Raw genomic sequence first — 23442 nt, 5'->3', positions numbered from 1 at the left:
CTCATCCATCAGTTCAGCTGTCAGCCTTTACAATGTCAATAGGTTCATGTATTATTTGAATCCTGTTTTGCATCGGACAGGAGCCATATTATACCCGATGGGACTAATAGCAAGCATTGCAAGTTTGAACAAGGTCTCACACCTTTTGCTTTAATACTCAAGTCAAATTGGCAATCAGATTCAGAGTTGTAACTGTGGCACTTGGCATCAATATCCAAATTCTAATATTAGCTTTCCAGCTCGGCGAACAGAACCACAACAACGGACACCCGAGCTACAAATCTTCAACCAGACTTCCAAGAAAAGCTTGGAGCTTGCTGCAGAAACAAAACATTCAGGGTCACAGATTAAAATGGAGAGAGGCATGACTCTGGAAGTTGACCAGTCAGATGGATTTGGAGATGCCGGTCAGATGGAGAAACAGTTTCAAAGTAGGAGACATACTGAATTTTCAGTCAGGGAGAACACTCTTACCTGGAATGACAATATCACCCAAGCCAAGCATTGCAAAATTATTGGCTGCAAGTCCTTTCTCCAGAAGATCTTGAGGGAAAACCACTAAGAAGAGAGAAAAAAAAAATCAGAAAATGAAATCCAGAAGGAAAAGACAAACTTTCCATCTACCTTTCAGCTTGGGTGTTGGGAGGGGAACCTACAATGACAGCTACTGGAAAATGCCTTCCAGCCAATTAAATGAACTCATTTGAAGGGGAACAACCAACTTCAGCATCCAAGTTTCCACCAACAATGTGATAACAGCCAGATAAATGCATTGCCTTGTGATGCTCATGGAGGGCTAACTCCCCTGCTCTTCTTAGAAGCTGCTGCCATGGGATCTTTTACATCCACCTGAAGACAGATGGGGCTTTAGTTAAATGCCACAGATTTAAAAGAAAACAGAACAACATCACCCTCATGACTAGACAGAAGCATCAGCCTTTATTTGTGTGCCCTAAACCGAGGACATGTAAAAGAGGCCAAGCTAAATGATTCACTCTTGCTCACATTATCTTCCTTCTGCCAAATTTTTGCCCACTCAGTAAACTTGTCCATATTCATTCACAGCCTGTGTCCTCTCAGTATTTGTCCACTCCTAAGCATTCATTTTTGGTCAATCTGAATATTTTAGTTGAGGGGAATAGGCAGCAAGATCCTGCTAGAAATGGAGGGTTTGAGAGATTCAAAAAAAGACTGGAAAAGCTGGAACTTATTTTCACTGGAGTAAAGGATGGTCAGGGAGGATTATAAAATTAATCCTTCATTGAGGATTATAAAATCATGATGGATGTAGAAAAAGTGAATAATATAAGTCTTTTTCCCTGGGGTGGGGGAGTTCAAAACTAGGGGTCATATTTTTAATGAGAGAGGAGAAAGTTTTAAAAAGATGAGGGGAAACTTCTTTTTTTAAAAAACACTGGTTCATATGGAATGAACTGCTAGAGAAAGTGGTGGATGCAAGTACTTTACAATGTTTAAAAGATATTTGGATGGTTTGGAGGGATAAGAGCCAAACGCAGGCAGCTGGGCCTAGTTTAGTTTGTGAACATGGTTTACCGAAGAGTCTGTTTCCATACTGTAGGACTCGAGGTGGTATTGTTACCATCTGAGCTACAGTTGACACTGGGAAAGTCTGACCATTTTCTCCCATAGACTATTGAGCGATCCTGCTAGAAATGGAGGTCAGGCAAGTACTGGATGACATACTCAGATGATTCTCTCCCCCACCCTCATCACAAACAAACAGCCTGCCAATACTCACCATTGCCATTAAACAAAGAAGAATCGCCAGCGTAGGCGAGTTAGTGAAGGGCTATAGGTGCCTGCGGATAACACCCAAACCACAAGTCAGTGCCTTTAGCTGAGCCACTGAGAAGTTTGGTAATAATGTTGTGGAGGGCGAGGAGGAAGGGATAGAAACTCTATCATTAAGGAACAAACTTTCACAGTATGCTATGTACATTCTTGTGCCAGACTGTATAAATACTGAGCAGCTGGGGTATCCTGCAGCCTACAACAGGAATGTTTGTTTTTGACAATCTCATTCCAGTTCGCGCTGTGCACAGTGATACTGCCCAACCACAGGCCATCTGGAATCCAACCACCAGCTAGAGTAATAACAGGCATTTTGCTGACAGTTTCTATTTCTGCCCTCTTGCAGCTGTATTGGTAAGCAGCAGGCTACCAGCCCAGACAAATTGATCAAAAACAAAATATCTGTTTATAAACTCTCCTTTGCTTTTAGAGGAAGTAGGAGAGACAGGGGCTTCTAATAAAGCCACTAAGGCCCTTAATCTTAAAGCAGTTTACTATAATTACATAAATCACATTTTAAAAGCTTGGAGTATGCCAAATTCAAAATGAAAATTTAAATCAATAGTCATTACAATTATTATATACCCCTGCACACATCCCCACTGAGAAACTATGAGGGTTGAAAAATGCAAAATAATAGTGCCCTGATCCAGGTATGAATTGCAGCTACTTAAGGGCTTATTTTTGTAGTTTGTCTATAAACCAGTCCCTTATATTGTCAATTCCAATGCACTTTATCTGTTCTTTTTTTGTCTTTTAAAAAAATGTCAATTGCAAAGCTGCCCTACATCAGAAAAACAAAATTGCCACTGTTAGATTCTGCCAATTCATCGTATCAACATCAACAAATCCTAGATTTTAAATTTCTCTTGACTGTTTGCCACTCCTTCCATGGTCTCATTCCTCACAATCTCTAATCTCCTGCAGCCATCCAATCTTCCAACCATAGTAATGCAGTTTGTTCTATAATGTTGCCCAGTCACAGGAACATTTCAGCATTCAAACCAGAGCTCTATCAATAAATAGACTGACTTAGTCTCCATGTACCAACCTTTGAGAAAAAGAACCGGAAATTATGTCACCCACCTTAACAGGCCCACACTCAAATAGTAAGCAGGTCAGAACACCAGTGCTTCAACAGAGGCTCACTGATGATGTGACCTAGCATGGTAACGAGATGTCGGAGAACAAACCTACCAGCTCAGCAAGCATACTTACAACCTGAACATTTTGTTACCTTAAAAATACGCTAAGTTGTTGCCACTATGTTCTGACAATCTGCCCTCAATTTCGAAAGACTGCAGATTATATCAAATTAGGCAGTGAGAAATTTCAACATAAGGGTTAAATTTACAGAAAGACCAGATTCATAATGGCTAACATAATTGAATTTTACATATGCTACAGAATTGTACACTTCAAACAAGCTATGAATAGGGAAACTAAATGTTCAGGTGCAGCTGTAATGTCACTACCTCTGGGCCAGGAGGTTGGGCTCAAGTTGCACCTGTTCCAAAGTTGTGTAGTAACATCTCTGTAAAGATTGATTAGAAAATATCTTAATCACCCAAATTCAATTTTAAAAAAAGCCCAATTCCTCAAGCACAGAACTTTCTATACCAAGAGTGTGCCTTCAGTCCACTTTTGCCATAGTCACCTACATACCTGTTGACAGGAGTACAACACTTCTAGCTGTGGAGCAAGTCTATGGGCCAGAAAAAGTGCCAAAGGTAGATATTTTCCCTGCACCACAAGTGGTGCTTTTACCAGCTGACGAGCTGCAATAATTTGAGACAGAAGTAGCTACAAGTACAATGTCATTTATTATAAACAAGCTGACATCAAGTGCACCTAATTTTTTTTTATAACAGCCACATTTCTTTTAACCTCTCCAAAATTCCATTTAGCGTTTTGGGCAAACCTGATTACTTCAGTGAAATACAGCATAGTAGTAAATTTTAAATCCAGGAAGAGAAGAATCTGGCAAATATTAAGTTGAACCATATTGATTCCAGTGTGGCACAGCTCCCTCTACAGGGTGTATGTTGTGCAGCTTTGATAATGTTGCTCTGAAAACCAATTTAGAAACTACTTTGCAGTGGTGTGTTAGAATTCATTGCCAGATGGTGATTGATACTATTAGAAACATACCATAGGTAATACATTAATCCCATTCATCAAAAGATTCCATAAAACTAATTGATCACTTCATAAGTGTCATCTGTAGATCAACTGGTAGCACATTCACGTGAGCCAGCAGGCTGTGACTTGAAGTCCCACTCCAGGACTTGAGCAAGACCCTGAATGACACTTCAGCATGGCACTGAACATGCTGCTGTCCTTCAGATGATTAATTTATCGGAGGCCTTATCTGTCCTTCATGTGGATGTAATAATACCAACAGTATTACTATGAGGAGGATACCTAACCTGGCTAGAGATTTTCTTATTAACCTGTTCAGATATATCATGACACACATGGGTGATGAGCATCTGGAATTCACAATCTGAGTTGGTGGTGAAGGCAGAGACGCTAAACTCTTTCACCAAGTACCTGCACCCTAAGTGCTATAAGCTGCAGGGCTAGCGGCCGTGTGCAGGAACAGGGGATTACAAAGGGCACCCATGTGTCTGTCAACATGGACAAGATGGGCCAAATGGCTCTCCTCTGTGTTGTATCATTTTATGGTTTCTACCTGTGGACCAGGGGATCCTGAACCACAATTCAGAGTACCACTGCCCCATCAGAACCCAAAATGAATCCCTCAATTGACACGAGAAACAGCTCAGACTGTGGTTTATAAATTACTTGCCAAACTTTCTGCAACAGCGATTATACTTCAGAAGTATTTAATTGTTTGAACACACTGGGATGGTTGGTAGTCGTGAAAGGCACTATATAAATGCAAGTATTTCTTGCACATGAATAATCTGATTGATTGTGTACCAGCTAAAAGGACAACACCAAAATGTTTGTACTGATTTCCCCAATCAGCTTTTCTTTTCCAAAATAAATGTTCTTATCCTCTTTTGAAAGCAATTATAATCTTAGCACTTCTGATGCCACTTGCATTTGTAACAATGCAGCTCTTTAACAAGGTTATGCTGTCCTTGGCTTTTTTTTTTGCCAGTGGGGTCAAAAACAGGGATTCCTAAAGATCTGGGTTTAACTACTTGAGAATGCTTTCAAGTTTCTAAAAACAAATTCTTGTACAATGAAAGGGGAGTGACCAGTACTCCCAGCTCAGCTTTTCTCTGGTTTAATTTGGTCTGATTGTTCACTGAAAGCAATCAGTTTAGAGGCTGCTGGTCCAAGAAACAGCTACAGAAAAGGTGGTCCATGCTGAATCTCTCTGCCACCTCTCTCTCTCTCTCCTCGAAGAACCGGTGTTGGATTTTTCCTTTTTTTTTGCAAAGGGGATTGTTGCAAGTATTTGGTACAGCATCATTAAATTAGGATAACCTGTTCAGTTTTTGGATAGGTTAAGTTATTCTACATCCTGCTCTCTTTTGGTGTTTCATTCGGTAATGTCGCAAATAAAATTCTGTTTTGTTCTAAACTCAGTGGTTGGGCCAGCTACATTACTCCTGCAATATCCACTTCACACCTGCTTAAAACAACTAGCAAAGTTAGGTTCTGGGCCACTTTTCTTGAAATGTTTTGAGGGATCTGGCCTGGTCTATAACACAGTACTGCCCTCTGAAATAGTTGGCAAGTCACTCAGTTGTATCGAACAACCACACATCAAAATGGGATTTGGGAGATCATATTGTGGCCGTCCAGGACATTGATTAGGCCACTTTTGGAATACTTTATGCAATTCAGAAAAGACGTTGTGAAACTTGAAAGAATTCAGAAAAAGATTGAAGACCATAAGATAAAGCAGAAATTAGGCAATTCAGTCTCTTAAGTCTGCTTAGGTCATTCAATCATGGCTGACAAGTTTCTCAATTGCATTTGCCCGCTTTTTCTCCGAAACCCTTGACAATCAGGAACTTAACAATCTTCTATGGCAGCGAATTCCACAGATTCCCCACTCTCTGGCTGAAGAAGTTTCTCCTTGTCTCCATTCTAAGAGGTCTTCCCTTTACTCTATGACTGTGCCCTCAGGTCCTAGTCTCTCCTACCAATGGAAACATCTTCCCAAAATCCACTCTGTCCAAGATACTCAGAATTCTGTAAGTTTCATTTAGATCCAACCCTCATCCTTCTAAACTCCATCGATTATAAACCCATTCTTGCGAATCTCCTCTGAAGACATTCCAGGGCCAGTACATCCTTCGTGAGATACGGGGGTCAGAACTGCGCCAATGTGGCCTGACCAGAGTCTTATACAGCCTCAGAAATACATCCCTGCTTTTATATTCATATCCTCTCAAAATAAATGCCATCATTGCATTTGCCGTCCTAACTACTGATGCAACCTGCAAGTTTACCTCGAGAGAATCTTGGACCAGAACTCCCTAGTCTCTTTGCACTTCAGAAGTCTGAATTTCTTACCCATTTAGAAAATAGTCCACACTTCTATTTTCTTACCAAAGTGCATGACCTCACTTTTCCATGTTGTATTCCATCTGCCACTTCAGTGACCACTCTCCAAACCTATCCAAAACCTTCTGCAGCCTCCCCACCTCCTCAGAGCTATCTGCCCCTCTACCTATCTTTGTATCATCTGCAAACTTAGCCAGAATGCCCTCAGTTCCTTCATCTAGACCATTCATGTATAAAGTGAAAGGTTGTGGTCCCAACACTGACCCTTGTGGAACACCACTTGTCACTGGCTGCCAACCTGAGAAAGACCCTTTTATCTTCATTCTCTACTTTCTGCCAAACAGCCAATCTTCAATTCATGTCAGCACCATGGTTCCTTATCTTACTCAGCAGCCTCCTGTGTGGCATCTTGTTAAAGGCCTCCTTGAAGTCCAGGTAGATAACATCCATTGGCTCTCCTTGGTCTAACCTGCTCATTACATTCTCCAAGAATTCTAGCAAATATGTCAGGCATGACCAAGGATGTTGCCAAGGTTGGAGGGTTTGAGCTACTCGGAGGGGCTGAATGGGCTGGGGCTATTTTCCCTGGAGTGTCGAAGGCTGGGGGGTGACCTTATAGAGGGTCATAAAATCATGAAGGGTACAGATAGGGTGAAGAATCCATGGTTATTTCCCTAGAGTTGAGCAGTCCAAAACTATAGGGCATAGCTTTATGGTGAGAAGGGAAAGATTTAGAAAGGACCTAAGGGGCAACTTTTTCACCAGAGGGTGCTGTTCATATGGAATGAGCTACCAGAAGAGGTGGTGGAGACTGGTGCAATTACAACATTTAAAAGGCATCTGGATGGGCATATGAACAGGAAGGGTTTAGAGGGAAATAGGCCAAATGCTGGAAACGGGAAGAGATTAATTTACGATATCTGGTTGGCATGAATGAGTTGGACCACAGGGGCTTTTTCGTAATGTACAACTCTATGACAAAAACAGATTGGAAATAAATGTTGCAATGACACCCATAGCCCATTAAAGAACATAAGCAAAAAAGGCTGAGGACAGCTCCAATGTGTTGGACGCTGATGCCAATGTCGGTGATGATAATGTGTATTAAATGGGATCAGATTCAGAACATATTTAGAAGCTCAAGTAATGAATTTTTGAGAGACCACGGGTTATTAACAGATCTGTAATTTCATGGCCTAATACAATTTTTTATTCACTCGGTCAGTTGCTGGTCATGGCTATCCCTCGAGGTCGAGGATGACGGTCTTCGTTCCGCTGATCCATTTATGGGCTCTCAGGTGGCTTTTGAGTCCAAGCTTGGCTTTGAAAGTCACTATTACTATCAAGTTGGCAGACTAACTAGGGTTAACCAAGGAGGACAAGGAATCTAAGATACAACAAAGGGTAGATCCATACATGAGGTAGCAATGGCAGAGAGGTCAAAAGAGAGGGAGAAGGCTGAAGTGACTAAGATGCCAAGTGGATGACCTAACTCTCCTCCATCTTGAGGTCCCACTTAGGGTACCAAAATAAAGGTTCACCAGACTACTTCCTGGACTTAGTGGGACTGTCCTGTGAACAAAATTTGGGTAATCTGACCCTGTAGAGTCTAGAATTTTAAGAGAGGTGACTTCATTAAATTTTAGAAAATAATTAAAAGGGGTAGACAGGGTAGATGCAGCCTAGATATTTTCTGACTGGACAGTCGAACACAAATTAGGAGGAAGGCACTTGGGACCAGGATGAGGAGAAACATTTTCCTCCAAGTGCTGAGAATCCTTGGAATTCTCCACCCCAGAGGGCAGTGAAAACTATGGACATTGCGTATGTTTAAATTAGAGATGGAGAGATTTCTAAAAATCAAATGATGGTAAAGGGTACAAGAAGAAAAAAATATTGAAAGTGGATGATCAGCTGTAATCATCTCGAATGGTGGAACAAAGTCAGCAGGCTGAATGGTGGATTCCTGTTCTTATGCGATGCTACCTTCACCACATGGACTACAAGTGGTTTAATGCAGCAGCTCACCTCCACTGTCTCCAGGTTAGTTAAACATTAATAATGAACGCTCACTTGTCATTAATGAAGAACAAATTACTCCGAGCAACTTTTCATGCATCAGTATAGAGGGGCTTGGCAGACAATCACAGGGAAAAAAAAAATGAGGTCTGCAGATGCTGGAGATCAGAGCAGAAAATGTGTTGCTGGAAAAGCCCAGCAGGTCAGGCAGCATCCAAGGAACAGGAAATTCGACGTTTCGCGCATAAGCCCTACATCAGGATTCCTGATGAAGGGCTTATGCCCGAAACGTCGAATTTCCAGTTCCTTGGATGCTGCCTGACCTGCTGGGCTTTTCCAGCAACACATTTTCAGACAATCACACAGCTAAACCTAATCTTCTCTCCAGCTGTAATTCAAAAGCACTCTCCCAACAGAGTTATTAGCTAACAATTGGTCAGAAGGACTTGGGTTGAAGTTCCTCCTTACTTTGCCTTTGGATGCTCTCTAGCTGCAGTCAATGAGCCCAGAGATTGGCTTATTCAAAACAAAGACAGAAACTAGCTTTGCTTCACCTATAGGACATGTCACGAGGAATTAAGGGCTACGAGGAGAATGCTGGTAAGTGGAGTTGAAATGCCCATCAGCCATGATTGAATGGCGGAGTGGACTCGATGGGCCGAATGGCCTTACTTCCACTCCTATGTCTTATGGACATAAACCTGTCTCACTTTGCAATCCTTGTTCACCTTTTTAGTAGAAAACAGGGGTTGGAATTAATGTAGAATCCTGGTACAAATAATCATTGACAATGCAGAGTGATTTGAGCACTCAATCCTCATTAATGCAACTCAATAATCAGCCAGATAACATGGGAAACAAGCACATTAGTACTTCCATGATAATTCATTAGGTTATCTCTTGTAGCTTTTCATAAAATTAACAAATGTTGGAAGATTTCTTTCTCTACTTTCATTTTTACATGAGTTAAACTAAATACAGATTTTTAAACCAGTTCATTAAATATTTCAAAACTTCATGTCAGATTTGAAGAGAAACAATAACATTAGAAACCTAAACTTTTGGATGTGGTTATCCATTTTGTACAGTTGCTAAAAGTACTTACACTTAATTGGCGCTTCAAACGACTTGGCAACAGTTACCATGACATTTGTGCCAAACACCTATAAAAAGGAAAAAAAAGCTGTTCAAGTTTAAGCATCTGGTTTAAGAGAATTTAAACCGAAAGAACTCCCAAGGACCAAAATATTGTAGCCCTACCTGATAAAGAGTTAACGGACAATCAAGATCAAAAAGAGAAACAACTAACATTGTGATTCTAAGGGTTAGTTTTCATTCTTATTTGAAGTAAAAATGAATATTAAACATTGCAATATAGAAAATACATTTTTAATCTGCAACTAGGATGCAATACTAAAATAACACGACTCGCAAACATTCCCTACCCTGGGGAAAAGACCTTGGCTATTCATCTTATCAATGCCCCTCAATTTTATAAACCTCTCTCAGATCACGTCTTAGCCTCCTACAATCCAAGGAAAAAAGTCGTCTATGCATCCTTCCTATAGCAGGGTGATGAGAATTATATGCAGTACTCCAACATGTGACCTTACCATACAGCTGAAGCATGATGTCACAGCATGTGCATCCAATGCTCAGAGATGACAGCAAGCATGGCAAATGCTTTGTTCACCAGCTTGTCTACCTGTGGCGCCACTTTTGAGGAATAACGTAACTACAGCCCAAAGCTCTGTTCAACGACACTCCCCAGGGCCCTCCAATTTACTGTGTTAGTCGTGCCCTGGTTTGTCTTACGAAAAGGTAATGCCTCAAATTTATCTCAATTAAATGCTACCTGACATTCCTCGGCCCAGTTGAGTAAGATCCCAATGTTCTCTTAGATAATCTTCTTCACTGTCAACTATAGCAATTGTGGTGTCATCGACAAACTTAATAAACATGTCTCCTATGTTTGTAGTGATTGTAACAAGGTCAGCCAGGTGGACATCACAGAATATGACTGCTCTAACTGTGGATGTTAACGTGGTCTAATCAGGAAGCCCTAGCCGACAGATATGAAGTGGTGTGTCAGAGGTTCTGTCCAGTCAGAGCTGGCTCAGCCTCAAGGACTCTCCATTTGTAAGTAAATGGTAATTTGGTGACGGGATACGGACCTCTGTGGAATTATACACTTGTACATTTAAATATTGTCCTGCAAGATGTTCGTTTGCCCTCTCACAGAGCGGAATGAATAAATCCTCCCTCTCAGAAATACACATAATTCTGTATGAATTGTACTGAACTAATTGGTAGAGTGGCTCCAAAGAGTCATATTGCAAATTCAGATGGTTAAATCCAGTACAAATGTTAAATCCAATTCACATTCAAGTGAAATGCAAATTGTAAATAAAATTTACAGCAAACAAAACAGGGCTTTCAATCCAAGGAGTCTATGAATATTTATGCTCAACGTGGGACTCAACACTAACGGCCAAATTTCCATACATTTAGCAAAGTTTTCCTTTCACTTGCAATCATCATTCAAACAAGCCGAAGTGAAGGAGCAAGCCACGTGTATTCGGGTCAAGAAAGATGTAGAAAAATATCAAATAGACACAAAAGAGAAACCACTTACCCAGAATACATCATAGATAAAAAGTCCACCGAGGAGAATACAGCCTGTACTGACATTGTTAAGGTGCAGGAGTTCAACACCATTAAGAGCAAATGCTAATCCAAACAGATTGTTGGCAATCCAATGCTGAAACAAAATGCCAATGAAGCATTAGAGAAAAAGACATTGACAATCACAACGCACTACCTGAACCAAACTTCTGATTCTTTTTTCCCCCTCAATTTATTCAAATTCGTACTATGGCATGCTTTAATATTAACCCAAACACTGCCAGTCAGGTTATACTCCAGCACAGTTGAAAGTCTTCAGTACAAAAATACTTGGTACAATTACCATAGCATATTTGCTGCACTAGTGGCATCAAGATTTAATACAACCGCAGCTTTGGAAAAAGTGTAAAAGGCTAACACTTTTAGTAAGTTAGCTAGCTGTGCTTGCATACATATCCAACAATACACCCTGTGCCTGACTTGGCAAGTTAAAATAGGTATAAAACAGTTCCAGACCATGCAGTGCATTGCCATATTCAATGGCTATCAAATCCTGGGCTGTGGCTTGGCTTAACATGTTAGACATATATATCTCAGTCCCATCTGTGGAGCAGTGCTACTACAGCAGAATGACACATTAAATTCGACAGATATTTTATTGAAGCAAACTCAGCTTTTTTTATACCTAGCGTTTTCAATGAACAATGAATGTTAGAATGGGATTTTATGCTGTTTTATTCACATTTTTCATTCCAAAATTGAATGTTGCATCTAAATGTCAATTCATGCATCAATTGTGGAGCTATTATATTTTTTTTTAAAACACCTCTGGCCCCACCACCTGCCTAAGTTCAAAACTGATGAAACTCTATTTCTTCTGATTAGACCAGTTAAAAGCTTGAACTGCTCTTTGGATATTTTATGATCACTTTAGTTGAACAAAAAAAATGTTAAAATTCAACATTAATTACAAGCAATCACCAGTTGTAAGCAGCTCAGAATGGATACCCGGCAATTGTTTTCTGCTAAATTTTCAAGTTCAACTACAATCTAACAGAGTATACAGAATCTAATGCCAAATGCATAATACATTTAATTTTCTCACCATTAAGGACCTATAGTCATGTTCATCATGTACCTTTAAACATTCACATCCTGGTTATATCATTTTATCTGATTCGGCACAATACCAATTTTCTACATGCTACTCCCCAGGCAGTTACAGTAATAAAGAGAGCAATTAGCAATAATGGCATTGAGATTTGCATTAGATATTACCAAATGACCCAAAAACCTAGTTTGATGCATGTTAACAGCCTACTTTACTTAGTTCACTCCCTAATCCTATCTAATAGGATCTATATAGAGATAAATCTCCCGGCAATCTCTCTATCCCAAAGGTGCAGGCACATATAGCAACTATAATCTCATGGGCATGCCTACAATGCAAAGCCCAAGTAGCTAATTTTTATGCTACAGTCCTGACAGATAATGTCAGCAACTATTTGATTAGGAGAGGGGAAGCAACAAAGGGAAAATATACTGTGCAGCAATTAATAACTGTGAATGAGACAATAAGTGAAGGTGACATTCAGATAAGCAAAGACCAAAAATGACATTGCGCCTGGGGTGGTGGTGGTGCGAGTCTTCGGTTTCTCTTGGTGGCTGAACAAGGATGGCCTAATTACCGAGAACAATCACAGACACAAGCGGATAGCCTGATCAATAATTTCAATAATGTCTATCTTAGGGATTCAAGACCAATTACGGTCTAAACATGATCTCTTGGTCTGCTTTTCAACAACTATTGCATATACTTGTCTGACCCATTAGGACAGTGCCCTTGATAAGGATTAACTTGAAACATTCATGTGGTAGCACCTGGTTACCTGTACACAGTTCTGAACTATTCTTACCTTTTTCAGCAAATACCAGACTCCAATCACACTGCTGAAAGCCAAGCACACGAGATCTTTTGTGTCAAACTCATAGTTGACAATTTCTAAGAAAATATAACAAATACATCCTGGTTAAATCAAGTGTTTACATTTTCTTTAATTGCTGTTCATCAGGTCATCCAGCTCTGCTATAATATGTTTTTAAATGTTTTATATATAATGGTTCAAAGGCTCCAAAATCATCCTCTAAATAATTGAATGTTTTCAGTATTATCAAAACAGACCAGTTTTTACAGCACACTGGCAGAAAAATTGTCAATGCATCATCTTCAGCTCAGGATATCAGGGCAATAATTCTAAAGTCTTATTCTAACTTTTTCTTAGCAACTGCAATTTAAATAATTGTTCAAATGCAGCTGAAGGAGATAGTACAGCAGATTGTAGAGGCATAAGTGGCGATCTTTGAGGAATCACTGGAGGCAGAGAGAGGGGCCAGAGGATTGAAAAAGGTTTAATCTAACACCCAATAAAAGGAAAGCAGGCAGGATGCAGGAAACTACTGGCCAGTTAGCCTGGCTTTGGTCATTTGTTAAGATTTGAGAATCCATTATTAAGGCCAAGATTGCATACATCAGGAGCGTTTCTGGACTGACAGCCAGACTACTGCGACCTTTAGGACTCATAACGGCACACAAACCAACAGCCACGCTCAGACAACAACTCACTAGAACGAAGGACCCGATACCCAACATGAGCAAAACTAATGTAGTGTACAAAATACCATGCAAGGACTGCACAAAACACTATATAGGACAAACAGGAAGACAGCTAACAATCCGCATACATGAACATCAACTAGCCACGAAACGACACGACCAGTTATCCCTAGTAGCCACACACACAGACAACAAGCAACATGAATTCGACTGGGAAAACACTACTATCATAGGGCAAGCCAGACAGAGAACAGCCAGGGAATTCCTAGAGGCATGGCATTCATCCACAAACTCCATCAACAAACACATCGACCTGGACCCAATATACCAACCACTACAGCGGACAGCTGAAACTGACACCCGGAAGCGGCAAGGACAGACCACTATAAATACCGGAAAAAACATCAAAGAAGCGCTTCGCAGGAGGCTCCAAAGCACTGATGATGTCGCCTAGCCAGGGGACGAAACGTTTGCAACAAAAACTTCCAGCTCGGCGAACAGAACCACAACAAGATTGCAGTGTAATTTGAAGTACATGGTAAAATAGGGCTGAGTTGGCATGGCCTGGTCAAGGTGAAGCCTGACAAATGTTATAATTTTTTTGGAGGCGATACCGAGAAAGTTAGACAAAGGAGAGCCAGTGGCTGTGATCCATTTGGGTATCCAGAGGGCCTTTCATAACGTGGCACACTGGAGGCTTCTAAAATAAGTTAACAGCCCATGGCATTAGGCAAAGTACTGTCTTGGATAGGGGATTGACTGACTGGCAGAGAGTGGGAATAAAGGGTGCTTTTTCAGGATGGCAGTCAGTAACTAATGGAGTTCCACAGGGGTCAGTGTTGAAACCAGAACTATTTACATTGTACATTAATGATCTGGATGAAGGAACTGAGGGTACTGTTGCTAAGTTTGCAGATAACACCAAGGTAGGTGGAGGGTCAGAAAGCATTGATGTGGTAGGGAGGATGCAAAAGGACTTGGACAAGCTAAGAGAGAGGGCAAAAAAGTGCCAGACAAAATACAAACTTGGTAAAGTAGGATGCTATGCCTTTTGATACAAAGAATTGAGACGTTAACTATTTTCTAAATGGAGAAGGGCTTCGGAAATCTGAAGCACAAAGGGACCTACGAGTCCTAGTTCAGGATTCTTTTAAACTAAACTTGCAGGCTCAGTTGGCAATTTGGAAGACAAATGCAATGTTAGCATTAATTTCAAAAAAGCTAGAATACAAGGACAGAAACATACAGCTGAGACAATATAAAGCTCTGATCAGACTGCATTTGGAATGGTGAGAGCAGTTTTGGGCCCCGATTCGAAGGCAGGATGATACTGGAGAGGATACAGAGGAGGTTCACAAGAAAGATCCCGGGAATGAAGGGCTTGTCATATGAAGAGTCGAAAAATCTTGTGTCTGTACTCGATGGAGTTGAGAAGGATGAGGGACTATCCGATTCAAATGTACACAACACAGAAAGGCTTGGATTGAGTGGACATGAAGACGACGTTTCCATTAGTGGGAGAGACTAGCACCAGAGTCTGATTCTAGCCTGGAGTGAAGGGACAATCCTTTTAGACTGAGATCAGGAGGAATTTCTTCAGCCAGAGGATGGTTACTCTGTGGAATTCATTGCGCAGGGGGCTGTGCAGCCCAAGTCACCGAGTGTATTTAAGACAGAGATAGATGATAGGTTCTTGATTAATAAAGGAATCAAGGACAATGAGGAGAAGGCAGGAGAATGGGGTTGAGAAACACATCAGCCATGATTGAATGGTAGAGCAGATTCAATGGGTTGAATGTCTATACCTGCTCTGACATCTGGTGTTTCATTTGCTCAAAAGCACTGGTTTAGAAAACACATGCCTTGAGCCAATTTTCATACTTATTGCCTCCAACGGAAGTCAGTCTCAGAATTAAAAAAGCATCACTCTCTCATTCTGGATTTGCTTGCATCACTCCTAGGTATTTGAAAATTGGATCGGAAAGATTGAGGTGACTATCCCAAGACAGCATGATCATAAATTCCTGCTGAAAGACCATTACAAATCTCAAATAAGATTTGATGGAATTTAATACAACCCAGGCTCCCCTTTGTAGCATTCATGCTCCCAGCACCTACATGATCAGATTTCTAACCTGCACCTGGTTAGATAATTTTCGCAATAGGGTCTTGAACATCCCTGGATTGGAATGGAGGGAAAAAGAAAGCGGTCAGCTGTTGTTATCGGTCACTGCTATCCAGTTCCTCTTGTTTGTTGGAGTCTACGATTTCAGGTACCCAGAGTTATTGAGCTCAAACCTGAATCACGAAAGCTGCCACTGTCACTTCAATAGCTGTAACAACTAACAACAGAAAAACAAATGTGCATGCTTTTAGATAATCATAAAAATCCAACTGATTCTGTTTAAAACAAGTTTTTCCAGGATTTTATTCCTATATTATATCAATCACACTATGTCCTTCAAAGTTTAAGATGAAAATCAGATTCAATCGCTTTACTGAGCCATCACACCAGAAGATTTTAACCTCAAACTGGTTAACTCTGCAAGCTTCTCCTTACTAATGCCCATTTGCAGAAATTTCCGAGTACAAGCAATAAGACTAGCCAGTCTCATTGTCAGCAACATCCATCAGTCAACGTTCAGAGCACAGCAGTTTACTTGATATTTGTTTCAACAAGCTAATTCAATAGCCACCCCCACTATGATCAGCACACTATTGCTGCAAGATGAACAATTAGTGCAGTGACTTACCCAGATCCCTTTGACATTACATCCCTCGGTCAGAACCTCTCATTTAAAAAAGAAATTCATTTATGTGGGTGTTGCTGGCTAACCCAGTACCCAAATGTCGAGTACACAGTGCTGAGTTGCTGCAACCCTTGTAGACCAAAGTACACTCAAACAGCACTGTGGGTGGAAACATCACTCCCTTTAAGTCAACACCAGCCTGATTTAGACATATAGATTATATCCTGTGCCATTAAGTCAAAAACCCAGAAGGAGGAGCTATTTGCTCCAGTGTTAATGCAGCTTCACCAGTGTCACAATCCTATTTTCACCCCTACAAATGTACAGGTGTAGGAAATATGAACAGCTTTAGCTGGGACAGTCTCTGGTTGACTAACCTGCCATCACTCACTATGCAGGTTCTCTCAAGTACTGATTTGGTATGCAGTCCTTTGATACCTCAGCAGTTATGGGCAAAAAAGGCAGAAAAGATATAAACAATTTAAATGCAAAAGCACACTCAGGTATGCCAGCTCTTTCCCTTTGTCAATCTACTACACAGCAAAAGATAAAAATGCTGCTGCATCACGCTGAGAGTGCTGCTAGATGGAATGAGCCACCACAGGAAGTAGTGAAGGCTTATACAATCACAACATTTAAAAGTATGCGGATGGGTACATGAACAGGAAGGGTTTAGAAGGAAATGGGCCAAATACTACCAAATGGAACTAGATTTATTTAGGATATATGGTCGGCATAGACAAGTTGGACTGAAGGGTCTGCTTCTGTGCTGTACAGTTCTATGACCAGATAACACCTAGGGGAAGCTGTGCACAAAACCATATTCCATTTAAAATGCTCTAGATTAAATATGGATGGCAAGTTCACAAAACCGAAACAGACAAGTTACAAAGTACCCTGCGTTTGTTGTAGTATAACAATAGTCTATATTTTAAAGGGAAAGAACACATTCACAACAGCCCAAGAAAGAACCCCTGAATTCAAGGTGATTGACAATCTTTCATCCTCAAGTCAATACGATCACCAAGGGCCGAAAGGTTCTATAACAGTGGAGCACAGCAGTATGCATAAGACACTTCTCTACATTGAAATTCCTTGAAAATGAGAGGTTATTTTATAAAAAATTACCACAGCAAAAAGGCATTCTACTTACCTTCCTTTGTCTCCCCTGTTCCCTGAGTGAACAGCAACTGATACTGTTTGTTTGGTAAATTGGTAGGAATAATTTTATTCATAGTTGGACTGAAACAAAAAGAAGTATAATTTATTGAGCAAGATTTTAAGAGTTCTATTTGAACATTAATGACTGAAGATTAATCATATCTATGAAAACTAGAATATGGCACAAGATAAATTCCTTTTCAAATGTTAAACACTTTGTGGCCAGCCCTGACTGCACTGGGAAGAAGGCACGTTTCCAAACCATCAATCAATGCTGGTCTCACATACAACTATGAAGAGATATACAACAATAGCTGAGAGACCACCCTCCTTCTGGTCTGAAACCAAGTCACCATTCAGCAAAATACTCATATCTGCATAATGTAGCTGGGAATGCATGTTCAACATTACCAGTTTGTGCCAACTACACTAGACTTGTTAGGAAGATGCAAGTAGGACCAATCCTTGATACCTTAGTGATTTCATAGCTGTACAGACCACAAAACAACCATGCTCAGTAAGTGGAAGCCTGAGGGTTCCTCGAGTTAGTGTCTAGAGTTGCTTTACAAAACTACCACCAGTTAGTCTCAACAAGCCAGGTTTGGAACAGGAGAAAGCAAGTGAAATTCAAACCCACGATTGCTCCTGCAAAATGCTCAATTGTCGTGATGTCTCATTAGAAATATATGAACTCAGCTGCCAAGTGCAATAAATAGTTTATCTAGTTGAGGTTTGCCTGTGCAGGGAGAGAGAAATTGACAAAAAAGGAAATACACAGGAACCTCGAATATCGGATTATCCGAAGGACATCCAGAGGTCGCGATAAGAGACATTACAAAGAGGTGTTTCAGCCCTGATCGCTTCTTTTGTTTACAGATTCAATGATTAAAAACGAACTCAGCTCACTGAAATACTGCCGAGAACGTTCCTGGACAATTCAGGCACATCTCCAAATTACTGACCTCCCGCCCTCTCTCTCTCTGTTGTCCTGTATAGGGCAGAGGTTGAACCTGTCAAAATGTTGCAGTAAAAGGTTGTGTGTGTGCGCATGTCCCCACAAAGGCAGCACCAGCCTGACTGGTGCCCAGTCCAGCAGCCAAGGGAGGGATTGGTTGGGAGCAGACCAGCGGGCAGGGTGGGGCAGGCGGGAGGCAGATGGTGTTTGGGGGTGGGCATGGTTGGGGGGCTCGCGCATAGTGTGCTGCTGCCTCATCTCCTGATCAGGGAGCACACTTCACAGAAAGCTCCGAGCCCCAGAGGAAATCAATTAACCAAATAATCAATTATCCGAACGAAATAGTGCCTGTCCGTCTCCTTCAGATAATCAAGGTTTCTCTGCAGATGGTATGAATAAAAGCCTCCCTTTCAAAGTAAATTGATAGAGTCATTGCCATCTCCTTCAAAGGTTCAGTATCCGCTGAACTGAATCAAAGGGTATAAACTAGTGAGACATTGGCCACACATCTCTCAGGACTTGTTCATTCTCAGATTACATTAAGTGATCAAATTTTCTTCCCTCCCAGAAACTCCAGGGAGACTGACAAACTCTCTTCCATTATCACTCCAAAGCTAGGAGCACCACTCTGAAGGCTAGAGCTTCCAAATAAACCTGTTGGACTATAACCTGGTATTGTGAGATTTTAATTTTTAAGCAATTGTATTGATAGATATAGGCCAAAGGTTAGGGCACAGATCAGCCATGATCTCACTGAATGGCAGTGCAGGTGTGAGGGGCTGAATGCCTACACTTATTCCTATGATGTTTCAGAATGCTTGAGGTATCAAACCTGTGTCGGTCAAAGTACTTTAACAGGAAAAAGATTGATTTGCTCCATGTTTGTAAGTTCACGTCATCAGTCTTTAATCCAGAGTATAAGGATAAAGGACAGAAAGCTTTGTGCAAAACAATGGTTAAGAATTATTTTTGAAGTGCAGTCACTGGTTAAGCAAATACAACTGTTAATTTTCAGCCATGTGCTCTTAACCACCAATTGAGATAAATGGCAGTGAATTTTGGTGGAAGACTGTGAAGCCTTAATCCTGCTCAGGACACCAACAAAACTTTATTCTTCAAATATGGACATGGGATCTTTTACACATGTTTAATAGAAGAATAGGGCCTGACTTGAAACTATTACAGAATACCACTGTTTTCTTTGAGCCTTCTGATAGAATGCAATGTTTTATTGCAAGGGGAACTGAACGCACGAATAGGGAGATTACGCTTCAGCTACACAGGATGTTGGTGGGAACACTTCGGAGTACAGTACTAACACCATACTTATGGAAGGATATTAATATGTTGGAAGCAGTAAGTTTTATTAGACTAAAACGGAGAATGAGTCAATTACCTAATGAGGAAAGGCTTGACAGGCTAGATCTGTATCCTCTGGCGTTTAGAAGAGAAAGAAAGACGACTCTGAGGGAACTTAGTGGATGTGGGAGAATCTAGAAATCGGGTTGTCCATTTAAGATACAGATGAGAAAATAATTCTTGAGGGGGTTTGGAATCTGTGGAATTTCCTTCCTCAAAAGGCAATGGATGCAGAATCTTTAAATATTTTTAAGGTAGAGGTAGATAGATTCTTGATGACCAAGGGGATGAACAATTATCAGGGATATGCACAAATGCAGAGTTGAGGTTTAACATCATGGCTGAACTGAGTTTTTGAATGGCAGAGCAAAGGGCCAACTCTTGTTCCTTGTTTACTCCTTCTAGCTTGCAACAAGAATCTGGCTATGGAGCATGGGCTTAATGTGGGAGTTGAGATCTTACAGTCAAGATTAGTGTGGTGCTGGAAAAGCACAGCAGGTCAGGCAGCATCCGAGGACCAGGAAGATCAACGATTCGGGCTGGAGCCCTTCATCTTCATTTTCGCCTTGAGATCTTACAACTTGATGATTCGGAGGCAAACATGCTATGAACCAAGTTCAGGGGCCTGAAACCAGCAAAGAACCCAGGAAATGTTACAACGACAGGACAGAGGATCAACTCAGATAATTTTCTCTTCTCCTTTGTTTTTCCTCACTGTATTTGGAACAACAAAATGCGGTGCATGGTTTGGTCTTGAAAATTACTTTCCATTAGCAGCAATCTCATCTCAATGCCAAAAATGTCAGAAGCTAAACATTTTACATATTTCTTTTCAGATTAGCTTGTCCTTTATCAAACGTTTGTCACTTCACCTGCTTCACACTTCAAGTACTAAAAGATAAGATCATAAATAAAAATAGAAGACAATATACTGGCACACAAAGCCAATCCCATTCTCTAACGTTTCAGAGAATACCTCCAAACACTCAGCAAATGACCCCACTATTTCAACTCCCCCTCCCACTTCACCAAGGATATGCAAGCCCTGGGCCTCCACTGCCGATTCCTAGCCACCCAACGCCTAGAGGAATAACGTCTTATCTTCTGCCTGGGGACCCTCCAATCTCACAGCATCAATGTCAACTGCACCAGTTTCCTCATCGTCCCTTCCCCCAACCTTATCCCAGATCCAACCCTATAATTCGGCATTCTCTCTTGAACTTCTCCCAGCTGTCCATCTTCCTTCCGACCTAACCACTCCACACTCTGCTCCAACCTATCACTATCACCCCCACCTGCATCCACCTATCACCTTCCTCGCTACCTTCACCCCACCCCCAACTCACCCACATATTTATCTTTCAGCACCCTTGCCCCGCCACCATTCCTGATGAAGAGCTTAAGTTCGAGACGTTGACTCTCCTGCTCCTCAGATGCTACCTGACCTGTGCTTTTCCAGCGCCACACTTTTTAATGCCATTCTCTAAGAACATTGATAACCTGACTGCGACCTTAACTCCACTCTGCTGTCAGATCCCCATTACCTTCAATTCCTTGAGGAATCAAAACTCTGAATACAGGTAGCTCTTCTGTAACCTCACAGTTGCACTCTTGTGCAGCCCCACATTATAGAAAAATCACACTTTACAAACAGCGTTTAAAGTATTGGTGATGTAATTTTGTTACAGCCAACACATTTTAAAGGTCCACACTTTAGAAACAATATTCCAAATTTGTCAATCACAACACAGTGAATTCGTGTTAATGAAACACGCATTATAGCAGAACGACCAGCATATTCAAAGCCATGTTAGGCAATGACCCAGTCTCCAATTTTCACTACGGTAGAGAACTCCAAAGACTAAAATAACAAACAGCAGAAACTACTCATCTCAGTCTTAAATTGGAGACACCTAATTTTTGAACTATACTGTCTCGCTTTAAGAATCCCCATGAGAGGAAACATCCTCTCAGCAGTCATGATAGAGTCAGAGGTTCACAGCATAGAAAAGGGGCCTTCGACCCACCATGTCTATGCCAACCACCAAACTACACTAATTCAATTTACCTGCACTTGATCCATAGCCTACCATGCCCTAGCACTTTGAGTGCTCATCCACATGTTTCTTCAATGTTGCAAGAATACCTGCCTCTACCACTCTGGGTGAAAAACATTTTCCTCAGGTCCCCTTTAAACCACCTAGTCTTCATCTTAAACTTTGCTAACTGGTCTCAGAGGAGTCTACTTTGGGGAAAAGATTCTCACAATCTACTCTGGCTATGTCTCTCATAATGTGGTACACCGCAATCAGATCCCACCCCTCCAGGAAAACAAACCCATACTATCCAGCATCTCCAGTAACTGAGACTTTTCAGCCTTTGCCTAGGATGTTGCTATCTCCTTTTCACTCTCTCCAGTGCAATAACATCTTCTGATAGTGTGTGACCATTACTGCATATAGTATTCCATCTGTTGAATAGCCAGTATTTTATAAAGCCTTGCTATATTCTTATGCCAGCATGCATTCTTCACCATCCTGTCCACCTGTGCTAACAGCTTTAAGGATCTACATACTTCAAGGTACCTTTATTCTTAAGTCCTCCTGAAGGACCATACCCATCCACTATTAGACCTCTCAAAATGCATCACCTCATAGTTATCAGGATTAAATTCCGTTTGCCGCTACCCTGTCCAATTTACCAGCTGATCAACAGGCATTTAGCCGTACAGTCCTGGTCTTAAATAAGACCATCAATTTTCATGCTTACAAAGTTTCCCTTCTATATTCACATCCAAGTCATTAAATGTACATAACAAACAGCAAAGGTCCCAGCACCAAACCCTGATCTACACCACTGCTCACCAGCTTCCAATTACAAAAACAACTCTCAATCAACACCAAAACCTTTGCCCCCTGTTTGTAAGCCAAGTTTGAATCCAGTTTGCCACTTACTTTGGCTCTAAACTTTTGGAATATACATGCTAACTACAGCTGATCAGTGTTCTGAGGAAGGCCACTGGGCCAAGAATATTAACTTTGATTTCTCTCCACAGATGCTGCCAGGTTGCTAAGTTTTGCCATCATCTGCAGTTCTTTTGGTTTTTTTTTTAAATCCCTGATCAGTTTCTGCCTTTCCAAGTATTGATTAATCCCATTCTTCACAAATTTCCCAATAAATTTCCCTACCACTGATGCCAGACTAACTGGTCTGTGATTACCTGGCTTGTACCTCCTACCTTCCTTGAACAAAGGAACCACCCTGTCAGGCTCCCTCAGACCTTAAATGCTTCAATAAGATCACCTTGCATTCTCCAAAACCAAGACAGTACAGGTTGAACCCAGTGAACCTGATCTCACAACTCAAACCCTTCATCCAGGGATGTGCCAAGTGAATCTTATTTGAACAGTTACAATGCAAATGTAAGCTTCTTTAAGGAGATCAAACTGTACACAATATTCCAGGTGCAGTTGCATCAATGCCCTACATTGTTGTAGCAAGTGCTCCTTAATTTTACAGTCCATTCTCCATTATAACAAATACCAACATTTAATTTACCTTTGTAATTAACTACAGTGTATTACTGTACCCTTGATGGTGCATTTACCAGGAAACTCCGATCTTCTGATTTCAGCATTCTACAATGTCTCAAAATA

At 41.0% G+C, this 23442-nt stretch overlaps 1 protein-coding gene across 2 annotated transcripts in view; it reads right to left on the bottom strand.

The window, feature by feature from the left end:
* The window catches only part of hm13 (histocompatibility (minor) 13), a 75414-nt gene that overhangs the window by 37700 nt on the left and 14272 nt on the right, over window positions 1-23442 (bottom strand). For both annotated transcript variants that reach the window (XM_060836150.1, XM_060836149.1), the window contains exons 4-8: window positions 17465-17553; window positions 12864-12949; window positions 10958-11083; window positions 9428-9485; window positions 475-558 (exon numbers count right to left, since the gene is read on the bottom strand). In XM_060836150.1, coding sequence (XP_060692133.1) covers window positions 475-558; window positions 9428-9485; window positions 10958-11083; window positions 12864-12949; window positions 17465-17553 — 443 coding nt within the window. The remainder of the gene's footprint in view (window positions 1-474; window positions 559-9427; window positions 9486-10957; window positions 11084-12863; window positions 12950-17464; window positions 17554-23442) is intronic.

Source organism: Hemiscyllium ocellatum, chromosome 15 (genome assembly GCF_020745735.1).
Source record: "Hemiscyllium ocellatum isolate sHemOce1 chromosome 15, sHemOce1.pat.X.cur, whole genome shotgun sequence".
Taxonomy (NCBI): domain Eukaryota; kingdom Metazoa; phylum Chordata; class Chondrichthyes; order Orectolobiformes; family Hemiscylliidae; genus Hemiscyllium; species Hemiscyllium ocellatum.
Note: the sequence above shows the minus strand (reverse complement) of the source record. Positions and strands in the feature narration are given on the sequence as shown.